The following is a 12,500-nucleotide window of genomic DNA, read 5'->3' as shown; positions in this document are numbered from 1 at the left end:
TATTCTTCAACATAAGAATTATATATTCATTTTAAAACTATATTCAGAAGTTCATACAATAATATTGTTTTCTAATACCATTTTTTAAATTGGGCTTCCCTGGTGGCTCAGATGGTAAAGCATCTGCCTGCAATGCAGGAGACCCGGGTTTGATCCCTGGGTTGGGAAGATCCCCTGGAGAAGGCAATGACTACCCACTCCAGTATCTTGCCTGGAGAATTCCATGGACAGAGGAGTCTGGCAGGCTATAGTCCATGGGGTCATAAAGAGTCAGACATGACTGAGTGACTAACACTTTCACTCCTCTTAAATTGGAGGATAATTGTTTTACAACATTGTATTGGTTTCTGCCATACATGACTATGAATAAGCCATAAGTATATTATACATATGTCCCCTCCCTCTTGAGCCTCCCTCCCACCCTACCCCATATCCCACACCTCTAGGTCGTCCAGAGTGCCGAGCTGTCCTCTCTGTGTTGTATAGCAGCTTCCCACTAGCTACCTATTTTATACTTTGTTGTTGTTGCTGTTCAGTCACTAAGTCATATCTGCCTCCTTGTGACCCCATGGACTGCAGCTCGCCAGGCTTCCCTGTCCTTCACCATCTCCTGGAGTTTGCTCAAACTCATGTCCATTGGGTCAGTGATGCCATCCAACCATCTCATCCTCTGTTGCCCTCTTCTCCTGCCCTCAATCTTTCCCAGCACTAGGGTCTTTTCCAATGAGTTGGATACCACAGCTAGGAATTCTACACGTGATAGTGGATATATGTCAATGCTACTCTTCATCTACCACAATCTGCTTACATATTTAAATGTAAACTTTTCTCATTCCTTATAGAGTCCTCTTTTCAACATTCTCATATATACAAATCCAAATTCCCTTGCAAGTCCCAGTTCAAATTCCACTTCTACCATAAAACTGTATCTTCTATGATATGTTTGAAATTAAATTCATTATTATTATTTCTTATTCACTGTTGTATCTTTAATACATTTGGTAAAATGCTTTGCCCATAGAAGACACCCTTGAAGTAGGCATCAATTACTTTTAATTCATTTATATAGAAATTTTACATGACTTACAGGATTCTTTCAACCCTGTAGTTGTATGATTCTTTTAGCCTCTGTATGTTACACTTCAAAGAGAATGCTTTGGGGACTATAGACTAGAAAGGGAGAAAAAAGTTGAAAAAAATAGATTTATTTTTAAAGGTTTATAAGCATATCTTCGAAATTGCATCCTTCTTCAATGAACACAACTATTTCTGGTAATCCTTGCTTAACTAACCTATACTAAAATCATTAATATACAAGGTCACAGGTTATGTTTACTTTATGCCAACCGAAGGTGACTAGATCTCTAGCTGGAGATGCTTAAAACATACTTATCAAAATTGTAATAAACTATGAAATATTTTTAAATTACTCTTTGAGTAACCTCTCATGAGGGATTAGTAATGTAGGAATAATGAGTGAGATTTGGCCTGAAAATGTAAAGGAGATTTTAGCAAGCCTAGTTAGGCAGGAAGAGTATCTACCAAAGATTGTTTAGGAGACTACTACATTGAAAACAATGTTTACTCTTTTGCCAAAATCATTCATACCTACTGTGTGCCAGAAGTTGTCTAGTTATTGTTTCTCCTCATAGAAATAAAAAAAAGATCTTAACCTATGTTAAAAAAAAATCCTTCAAATCAATGGAAAACACAAATGTCTATCATTACTCTTATATATCATAAAACACAAATAATATGTAAAGCAAGACAAAATGTTTCTAAAGTGATCTGATATCTCTGAGAATGGAATGATTAATAATTCTCTATTGAGGGATTAAAAAAGGCTTTGGAGAGTAGGTGCTATTTAAATTGAAATGTGCAGTATGGGAAAGATTTCAAATGTGAATGAAAAAATTTGTGTGTATTTTGTGGGGGAAGGTGACTTCAGGGTGCAGATAGAGCCTATTAACTAATTTTATTTAAGAGACTTATTCTAATTAAATTTTAATAAAATATTTAAATAATTAAATAAGTAAAAGATTTATTTAAAGTATTTTACTTTTAAATAACTAGCAAATGGTGTGCAGTTTGTTTCTAGCTGTGAATCTGAAAAAGATGGGTTGGTTCTATAGTAGATTACAAATGGTCACAGATTCTTTGTTTCTCCCATGAAGAGGTATACACTCCCAAGAGGAGTGTATTTCCATATCGCTTGCATTTAAAATAACTTGCTTTGACCAAAAGAAGGCATGGTAAGTGATGTTGTATGAGTTTGGAGCCAGGGCTCCAGATCCCTGCAACTTCTTGTCTGACATTTTTGGAACCACCATGTGAACAAATCTGAGCTAGATTCCTGGAGAGGAGAGATAGAAGACTAAGACAACTTGATGAAACCTGTCAGTGCCAAATATGGAATGAGACTATTACAGATTATTTGATTCCTGACAAATTATCAGTTGATTGTCCAGGTGAGTAAGCCCAGGTGAGATCAGTGGGCGAACAGCCCAACTGATTTCAGTCCAAATTGCCAATTCTTGGAATCATAAGCTGATAAATTGTTGCTGTTTTTAAGCCACTAAGTTTTGGAAGTGGTCTTTTGCCAGACAAAGGTAAATTGATATGGAGCCACTTTATTGAGGATCTACAATGTGATACTAAAGATTTTAGATTTTGTTCTTCAAAAAGTAGGGGGCTGTATTATATCATCAACGAACAGTGGAATTTGAAATTAAAAACACACTATCATCAACATTAGCACTCCCTAAAATGAAATGCTTAGGTATAAATCTAACAAATATATACTAGCTCTGTATAAAGAAAACTACAAAACTCTGATGAATTGAATCAACTAATAACAAAATAAATGGAGATATATTCCATGTCCATGAATAGTAAGACTCAATATTCTCAAGATGTCAGTTTTCAACTTGATCTATAGATTCAATGCAATTTCAATAAAAATCTCAGTAAGTATTTTTGTGGATATAAACAAACTGGTTATAAAATTTATAGGAAGAAGAAAAAGACTCAAAATAGCCAATATGATACTAACAGAGAATAACAATGTTAGAGGACTGATGCTGTTCACCTTCAAGATTTAGCACAGAGGCTACAGTAATTAAGAAAATGTGATCTTCATTAAAAAAAAAGAAAAATATCAATTAAATAAAATATAGATTCCCCCAAACAGACCCATGTAAGTATAGTCAACTGATCTCTGACAAAGAAGAAAAGGCAACACAATGGAGCAAATGGTCCTAAAACAACTAGATGTCCACATGCAAAAAATGAATCTGAACATAGACCTTACACCCATAATGAATATTAATTCAAAATTGATCACGGACCTGAATGCAGAATGCAAAACTATAAATCTTCTAGAAGGTAACATATGAACTTTATTCATAGTTGCCATAACTTGGAAGGAACCAAGTTGTCCTTTAGTAGATGAATGATTAATAAACTGTGGTAAATCCAGACAAAGAGATATTATTCAGCACTAAAAGAGAGAGAGAGAGAGATGTAAAGCAATGACAAGACATGGAAGAACCTTAAATGCATACTACTAAGTAAAAGAAGCCTATCTGGAAAGAACATGTATAGCGTGATTTCAACTATATAATCTTCTGAAAAAGATAACACCATGCACAAGTAAAAAGAACAGCAGTTTCCAGTGGTTGAGTGAGGGGTGAAGAATGAATAAGCAGAGCATGAAGGATTAGGGTGAAGAGAAAATACTATATGGTACTGTAATGATAGATGTGTGCCATTATGCATTTATCTGAGCTAACAGAATGTAAAATATCAAGAGTGAACAATAATGTAAACTATGGACTTTGGGTGACAATGATGCATCGGTGTATGTTCATTGATTATAACAATGTATCACTCTGGTGGGGGATGTTGATATTGGAGGAAGCTATTCATATTGGAGGGTAAGAAATACATGGGAAACTTCAGTACCTTCCTCTCAATTTTGCTGTGAACGAAGCCTTAAAAAAGCAAAATGGCTGTCTGAGGAGGCCTTACAGATAGCTGGGAAGAGAAGAGAAGCGAAAAGCAAAGGAGAAAAGAAAAGATATTCTCATCTGAATGCAGAGTTCCAAAGAATAGCAAGGAGAGATAAGAAAGCCTTCCTCAGTGATCAGTGCAAACAAATAGAGGAAAACAACAGATTGGGAAAGACTAGAGACCTCTTCAAGAAAATTAGAGATACCAAAGGAACATTTCATGCAAAGATAGGCTCGATAAAGGACAGAAATGGCATGGACCTAACAGAAGCAGAAGATATTAAGAAGAGGTGGCAAGAATACACAGAAGAACTGTACAAAAAAGATCTTCACGACCCAGATAATCACGATGGTGTGATCACTCACCTAGAGCCAGACATCCTGGAATGTGAAGTCAAGTGGGCCTTAGAAAGCATCACTATGAACAAAGCTAGTGGAGGTGATGGAATTCCAGTTGAGCTATTTCAAATCCTCAAAGGTGATGCTGTGAAAGTGCTGCACTCAATAGGCCAGCAAATATGGAAAACTCAGCAGTGGCCACAGGACTGGAAAAGGTCAGTTTTCGTTCCAATCCCAAAGAAAGGCAATGCCAAAGAATGCTCAAACTACCGCACAATTGCACTCATCTCACATGCTAGTAAAGTAATGCTCAAAATTCTCCAAGCCAGGCTTCAGCAATACGTGAACCGTGAACTTCCAGATGTTCAAGCTGGTTTTAGAAAAGGCAGAGGAACCAGAGATCAAATTGCCAATATCCGCTGGATCATCGAAAAAGCAAGAGAGTTCCAGAAAAACATCTATTTCTGCTTTATTGACTATGCCAAAGCCTTTGACTGTGTGGATCACAATAAACTGTGGAAAATTCTGAAAGAGATGGGAGTACCAGACCATCTGACCTGTCTCTTGAGAAACCTGTATGCAGGTCAGGAAGCAACAGTTCGAACTGGACATGGAACAACAGACTGGTTCCAAATAGGAAAAGGAGTACGTCAAGGCTGTATATTGTCACCCTGCTTATTTAACTTATATGCAGAGTACATCATGAGAAACGCTGGGCTGGAAGAAACACAAGCTGGAATCAAGATTGCCGGGAGAAATATCAATAACCTCAGATATGCAGATGACACCACCCTTATGGCAGAAAGTGAAGAAGAACTAAAGAGCCTCTTGATGAAGGTGAAGGAGGAGAGTGAAAAAGTTGGCTTAAAGCTCAACGTTCAGAAAACTAAGATTATGGCATCTGGTCCCATCACTCCATGGGAAATAGATGGGGAAACAGTGGAAACAGTGCCAGACTTTACTTTTTTGGGCTCCAGAATCACTGCCGATGGTGACTGCAGCCATGAAATTAAAAGACGCTTACTCCTTGGAAGGAAGGTTATGGCCAACCTAGATAGCATGTTTAAAAGCAGAGACATTACTTTGCCAAAAAAAGTCCGTCTAGTCAAGGCTATTGTTTTTCCAGTGGTCATGTATGGATGTGAGAGTTGGACGGTGAAGAAAGCTGAGCGCCGAAGAATTGATGCTTTTGAACTGTGGTGTTGGAGAAGACTCTTGAGAGTCCCTTGGACTGCAAGGAGATCCAATCAATCCATCCTAAAAGAGATCAATCCTGGATGTTCATTGGAAGGTCTGATGTTGAAGCTGAAGCTCCAATACTTTGGCCATCTCATGCGAAGGGTTGACTCATTGGAAAAGACCCTAATGCTGGGTAGGATTGGGGGCAGGAGGAGAAGGGGATGACAGAGTATGAGATGGTTGGATGGCATCACCGACTCGATGAACATGGGTTTGGGTAGACTCCGGGAGTTGGTGATGGACAGAGAGGCCTGGCGTGCTGCAATTTATGGGGTAGCAGAGAGTCGGACATGACTGAGCGACTGAACTGAACTGAACTGAAGCCTTAAAATGATTATGCAATAAAATTGTGTCCACCAACCTAACACAGCACAGCAGTTATTACCTGAATTTTTTCTTTTTTTTTTTTTTAAAATAAATTGATTTATTTTAGTTAGGGGCTAATTACTTTACAATATTGTCGTAGTTTTTGCCATACACTGACATGAATCAGCCATGGGTTCACATGAGTTCCGCCCCCCGGGACCCCCCTCCCACCTCCCTCCCCATCCTATCCCTCTGGGCCATCCCATTGCCCCAGCCCTGAGCATTTGTCTCATGCATCGAACATGGAATGGTGTTCTGTTTCACATATGATAATATACATGTTTCAATGCTATTCTCTCAGAACGTCCTACCCTCACCTTCTTCCTCAGAATCTTTAGGGTGTTCTATGTAGAGGATCATGTCATCTGCAAACAGTGAGAATTTTACTTCTTCTTTTCCTATCTGTATTCCTTTTATTTCTTTTTCCGCTCTGATTGCTGTGGCCAAAACTTCCAAGACTATGTTGAATAGTAGTGGTGAAAGTGGGCATCCTTGCCTTGTTCCTGAATTTAGGGGAAATGCTTTCAATTTTTCACCATTGAGGATAATGTTTGCTGTGGGCTTGTCATATATAGCTTTTATTATGTTGAGGTATGTTCCTTCTATTCCTGCTTTCTGGAGGGTTTTTATCATAAATGGATGTTGAATTTTGTCAAAGACTTTTTCTGCATCTATTGAGATAATCATATGGTTTTTATCTTTCAATTTGTTAATGTGGTGTATTACATTGATTGATTTGCAGATGTTAAAGAAACCTTGCATTCCTGGGATAAAGCCCACTTGGTCATGATGTATGATCTTTTTAATATGATGTTGGATTCTGTTTGCTAGAATTTTATTAAGGATTTTTGCATCTATGTTCATCAGTGATATTGGCCTGTAGTTTTCTTTTTTTTGTGGCATCTTTGTCTGGTTTTGGAATTAGGGTGATGGTGGCCTCATAGAATGAGTTTGGAAGTTTACCATCTTCTGCAATTTTCTGGAAGAGTTTGAGTAGGATAGGTGTTAGCTCTTCTCTAAATTTTTGGTAGAATTCAGCTGTGAAGCCATCTGGTCCTGGGCTTTTGTTTGCTGGACGATTTCTGATTACAGTTTCAATTTCCGTGCTTGTGATGGGTCTGTTAAGATCTTCTATTTCTTCCTGGTTCAGTTTTGGAGAGTTATACTTTTCTAAGAATTTGTCCATTTCTTCCAAGTTGTCCATTTTATTGGCATATAGCTGTTGGTAGTAGTCTCTTATGATCCTTTGTATTTCTGTGGAGTCTGTTGTGATCTCTCCATTTTCATTTCTAATTTTGTTGATCTGATTCTTCTCCCTTTGTTTCTTGATGAGTCTGGCTAATGGCTTGTCAATTTTGTTTATCTTCTCGAAAAACAAGCTTTTAGTTTTGTTGATTTTTGCTATGGTCTCTTTTGTTTCTTTTGGATTTATTTCTGCCCTAATTTTTAAGATTTCTTTCCTTCTACTGATCCTGGGGTTCTTCATTTCTTCTTTCTCTAGTTGCTTTAGGTGTAGAGTTAGTTTATTTGATTTTTTTCTTGTTTCTTGAGGTACACCTGTATTGCTATGAACCTTCCTCTTAGCATTGCTTTTACAGTGTCCCATAGGTTTTGGGTTGTTGTGTTTTCATTTTCATTCATTTCTATGCATAATTTGATTTCCTCTGTGATTTGTTGGTTATTCAGAAGCGTGTTGTTTAGCCTCCATATGTTGGAATTTTTAATAGTTTTTCTCCTGTAATTGAGGTCTAATCTTACTGCAATGTGGTCAGAGAAGATGGCTGGGATAATTTCAATTTTTTGGAATTTACCAAGCCTAGATTTATGGCCCAGGATGTGATCTATCCTGGAGAAAGTTCCGTGTGCACTTGAGAAAAAGGTGAAATTGGTTGTTTTGGGGTGGAAAGTCCTGTAAATATCAATTAAATCGAATTTGTCTATTGTATCATTTAAAGTTTGTGTTTCCTTGTTAATTTTCTCTTTAGTTGATCTATCCATATGTGTGAGTGGAGTATTAAAGTCTCCCACTATTATTGTGTTATTGTTAATTTCCCCTTTCATACTTGTTAGTATTTGCCTTATATATTGTGGTGCTCCTATGTTGGGTGCATATATATTTATAATTGTTGCATCTTCTTCTTGGATTGACCCTTTGATCATTATGTAGTGTCCTTCTTTGTCCCTTTTCACAGCCTTTATTTTAAAGTCTTCCTATCTGAAATGAGTATTACGACTCCTGCTTTCTTTTGGTCTCCGTTTGCATGAAATATGTTTTTCCATCCCTTCACTTTCAGTCTGTATGTGTCCCTAGTTTTGAGGTGGGTCTCTTGTAGACAGCATATATAGGGGTCTTGTTTTTGTATCCATTCAGCCAGCCTTTGTCTTTTGGTTGGGGCATTCAACCCATTTACATTTAAGGTAATTATTGATAAGTATGATCCCGTTGCCATTTACTTTGTTGTTCTGAGTTCGTGTTGAAACATCCTTTCTGTGTTTCCTGTTTAGAGAAGATCCTTTAGCATTTGTTGGAGAGCTGGTTTGGTGGTGCTGAATTCCCTCAGCTCTTGCTTGTCTGTAAAGCTTTTGAATTCTCCTTCATATCTGAATGAGATCCTTGCTGGGTACAGTAATCTGGGTTGTAGATTATTCTCTTTCATTACTTTAAGTATGTCCTGCCATTCCCTTCTAGCCTGAAAAGTTTCTATTGAAAGATCAGCTGTTATACTTATGGGAATCCCCTTGTGTGTTATTTGTTGTTTTTCCTTTGCTGCTTTTAATATTTGTTCTTTGTGTTTGATCTTTGTTAATTTGATTAATATCTGTCTTGGGGTGTTTCGCCTTGGGTTTATCCTGTTTGGGACTCTCTGGGTTTCTTGGACTTCTGTGGCTATTTCCTTCCTCATTTTAGGGAAATTTTCAACTATTATCTCCTTGAGTATTTTTTCATGGCCTTTCCTTTTATCTTCTTCTGGGACTCCTATGATTCGAATGTTGGGGCGTTTCATATTGTCCCAGAGGTCCCTGAGGTTTTCCTCATTTCTTTTGATTCTTTTTTCTTTTTCCCTCTCTGATTCATTTATTTCCACCATCCTATCTTCCACCTCACTTATCCTATCTTCTGCCTCTGTTATTCTACTGTTGGTTACCTCCAGAGTGTCTTTTATCTCTTTATTTCATTATTCATTATATATTGACTTTTTATTTCTTCTAGGTCCTTGATAAACATTTCTTGCATCTTCTCAATCCTTGTCTCCAGGCTATTTATCTGTACCTCCATTTTGCTTTCAAGATTTTGGATCATTTTTATTATCATTATTCTAAATTCTTTTTCAGATAGATTCCCTATCTCCTCCTCTTTGGTTTGGTTTGGTGGGCATTTCTCATTTTCCTTTGCTTGCTGAGTATTTCTCTGCCTTTTCATCTTGTTTAGATTGCTGTGTTAGGCATGGCCCTTCTGTATTCTGGTAGCTTGAAGTTCCTCTTTATTGTGGAGGTTCCTCACTGTGGGTAGGGTTGGACGGGTAGCTTGTCAAGGTTTCCTGGATGAGGGAGCTTGTGTCGGTGTTCTGGTGGGTGGAGCTGGATTTCTTCTCTCTAGAGTGCAATGGAGTGTCTAGTATTGAGTTTTGAGATGTCTATGGATTTGGTGTGCCTCTGGGCAGCCTGTATATTGATGCTCAGGGCTATGTTCTTGTGTTGCTGGAGAATTTGCATGGTATGTCTTCCTCTGGAACTTATTGGCTCTTGGGTGGAGCTTGGTTTCAGTGTATATGTGGAGGCTATTGGATGATCTCTTATTAATTAATGTTTCCCCTGGCTTTCAGTCTTATTCTTGCAGTAGCCTCAAGACTTCTCCATCCATACAGCATCAATAATAAAACTTTTAGGTTAATGGTGAAAAGATTCTCCACAGTGAGGGATACCCAGAAAGGTTCACTGAGTTACATGGAGAGATGAGGTGAGGGGTGGGGGGTTGAGGTGACCAGGAGGGGAAGAGGGGGACTCAAACGTGGAGAGAGCAGTCTAGCCAGTAAGCACTTCCCTCTGTGCTCTCCACAGTCTGGAACCCTCAGAGCGGTTCACAGAGATACATAGAGAGAGGGGAGGAAGGTAATAGAGGTGAGCATGAGTAGAAAGGGAGGAATCAAGAGGGGAGAGAGAGATCTGAGCAGTATTCTGTTCCCGAAGTGTTCTCTGGTACCCAGAACACCCTCAGAGATTCACAGAATTGGGTTGAGAAGAGAAGGAGGAGGGTGGGAGATAGAGATTCCCTGGTGGAGAAGAAAGAGTGTCAATAGGGGGAGAGAGTAATCAAGCCAGTAATCACACTCCTGAGTAAAAATGGGTACTAAAGATTGGATTCTTAAATGTACAGAATTGATATCAAATATGTAAAACAAAGATTAAAAATCTTGAGTAGAAATTAGAGTCTTATAAAACATACAATATAAAAAAAAGAAAAAAGAAAACAGTGTAAAAAGAAAAAAAACAGTAAAACAGTAAAACAGTAAAAAAAGAAACAGTAAAAAAAAGTAAAACAGGAAAGAAACAGTAAAAAAAAGAAAACATAAAAGGTATAAGATATATGTATGCAGTTTGCTTTAAAAATAGGTTTTTTTTTTTGCAAGGTAATAGTGGGTCATGAAAATGAAAATTAAAGGTGTAATAGAGGACTTAAAGAAAAAAGAAAAATAAATTAAAAAAAATTAAAAAATGATAATAGTAAAAATATATACCCCGGACTTTCTCTGGGGCTGTTGTGAGCAGTGTGGGGTCTGTTCAGTTTCAGATAGATCCTTGTTCCTGCTTATACTTTTCAAGATCTATAGGCCCCTTTCAATGCAGTCGGTGTTAACTACAGGGATTTTAACATGTTGGCCTGTCACTTCCAACGCGCTTCCCTCTGCCTATTTGGCTTCTGTTTGGAGGTCTCTTCAGTATCTAATTTCCGCCCTGCCACAAAGGGGCAGAGGTGGTCTCTTTAGGTTCGCTTGTTCAGTCGTGCTGTGGGGAGGGAGGAAAACTGCAAACCTGTATCACTCATGTGTGTGTGGTAAGTTCACAGTGTCTCGGCTGCACTGGGTTCGCCCCCGCTCACGGCGTGTGTGCTTTCCCCGTCTACCCTGCTCAGGCTTCAGGTTACTTGGCCGGGGAGTGGGCCCTGAGATGCGTGCACTTCCCAGGTCTAAGCCGCTCAGGTTCAGGTTCCCGAGTACTCCACAAAGGCGCAGACTCGGTTGCGCCCGCGGTTTGTGCCGTTCCTGGTCGGAGTAGCTCAGGCAGCCAGGAGTTTGGCGAGCACACTCTCCCCTGTTGGGGCGGTGCGGCTTATCACCTCCCTGGTCCCCGCCTCGGTTTACGGGCGCGCCCGGCTCCGGTGCGCTTTGTGTCGGTTCTGGGGAGCTGGTCTCTAGCTGCGACCCTCCCGGCGGCTGTTGACCCTCCGGGATCTCAGGCGGTCTTTGCTTAGAAACTGGGAGCCTGTTTGCAGATTGGTAGGGGGTGCCCTCTCTGGGGCAGAGTTTGCCCCTTTCCGGCTCTGGCTGGCCCCGCCTGCCTGCTGTGTCCGGCGGGGGGTGGGGCGGTCCGCAGCCGGCTAGCTCTCCTCTGGTATCGCTCAGTCCTTTGTTCTGTGAGCGGGCCGGCAATGCCTTAGATTTGGGCTTTTCGCGGGATAGTTTTCTCTCTCTGGCTGTCCCCGAGTTTAGGTTGCTATCTCACGTTAGCTCCCTCAGATTGCCCTCAGGATGTTCGCGCCCAGTCCTTACCCTAAGCAGTGCCCCCCGCTCCTCTCCGTTCAGCCCCCACTTGCTGGTGGCGGATGCGAGTGTCTGGGGTTCTTTGCTGGGAGTTGCCTTTAGGCACGTAATCTGTGGGTTTTATTTATTTTTTCTCCCAGTTATGTTGCCCTCCGAGATTCGAAATCTTCCCCCAAACCCGCCGGTGAGAGGGTTTCCTGGTGCTTGGAAATTTCTCCTCTTTTACGACTCCCTCCCCGGGACACGTTTCCATCCCTAACTCTTTAGTCTCTCTTTTTATCTTTTATAATTTCTCCTACCTGCTTTCGAAGATAATGCGCTGTCTTTGTGGATGCCTGACGTCCTCTGCCAGCATTCAGAAGTAGTTTTGTGAAGTTTGCTCAGCGTTCAGATGTTCTTTCTATAAATTTGTGGAGGAGAGAGTGGTCTCCTCGTCCTATTCCTCCGCCATCTTAACCCCCTCCTCCTGAATTTTTTCTGTCTTGCTGGGTTGCACCTTTTCTGGCCTTTTGGTTAGAGAAAGCAGGGTTTTGTTGATGCTTGTTTTTTCCGCACCTGTTATTTTTTCTGTTACCAGCTTCTTCAGCTAAAAATAGGCAAAAAGAAAGCCCAAGAAACTCCAACAACATGTTGTTCTTTGGGTCCTAACACCTCTAGTCAGCTTTCCTTCTTTTATTAGCCTTTCAGAGTCTCTTAAGTGTGTTCACATAGAATGTCTAGGGTTTTTAGGTATACTGAGTGAAAAAAATAAGGAAAGTATATCTACTCAAAATTGAAAATCTCACAA

General features: G+C 39.8%; 1 protein-coding gene across 1 annotated transcript in view; it reads right to left on the bottom strand.

Annotated features, from left to right (window-relative positions):
- The window catches only part of LOC145518304 (uncharacterized), a 43,214-nt gene extending 31,034 nt beyond the window's left edge, over window positions 1-12,180 (bottom strand). Inside the window, exon 1 of the mRNA XM_081522436.1 lies at window positions 12,013-12,180. Coding sequence (XP_081378562.1) covers window positions 12,013-12,068 — 56 coding nt within the window. The 5' untranslated portion in view covers window positions 12,069-12,180. The remainder of the gene's footprint in view (window positions 1-12,012) is intronic.
- Window positions 12,181-12,500: the final 320 nt, after the last annotated feature.

The sequence above is a fragment of the Giraffa tippelskirchi genome, chromosome 1 (genome assembly GCF_054371585.1).
Source record: "Giraffa tippelskirchi isolate mGirTip1 chromosome 1, T2T-mGirTip1v1.2.pri, whole genome shotgun sequence".
In the NCBI taxonomy this organism is placed as follows: Eukaryota; Metazoa; Chordata; class Mammalia; order Artiodactyla; family Giraffidae; genus Giraffa; species Giraffa tippelskirchi.
Note: the sequence above shows the minus strand (reverse complement) of the source record. Positions and strands in the feature narration are given on the sequence as shown.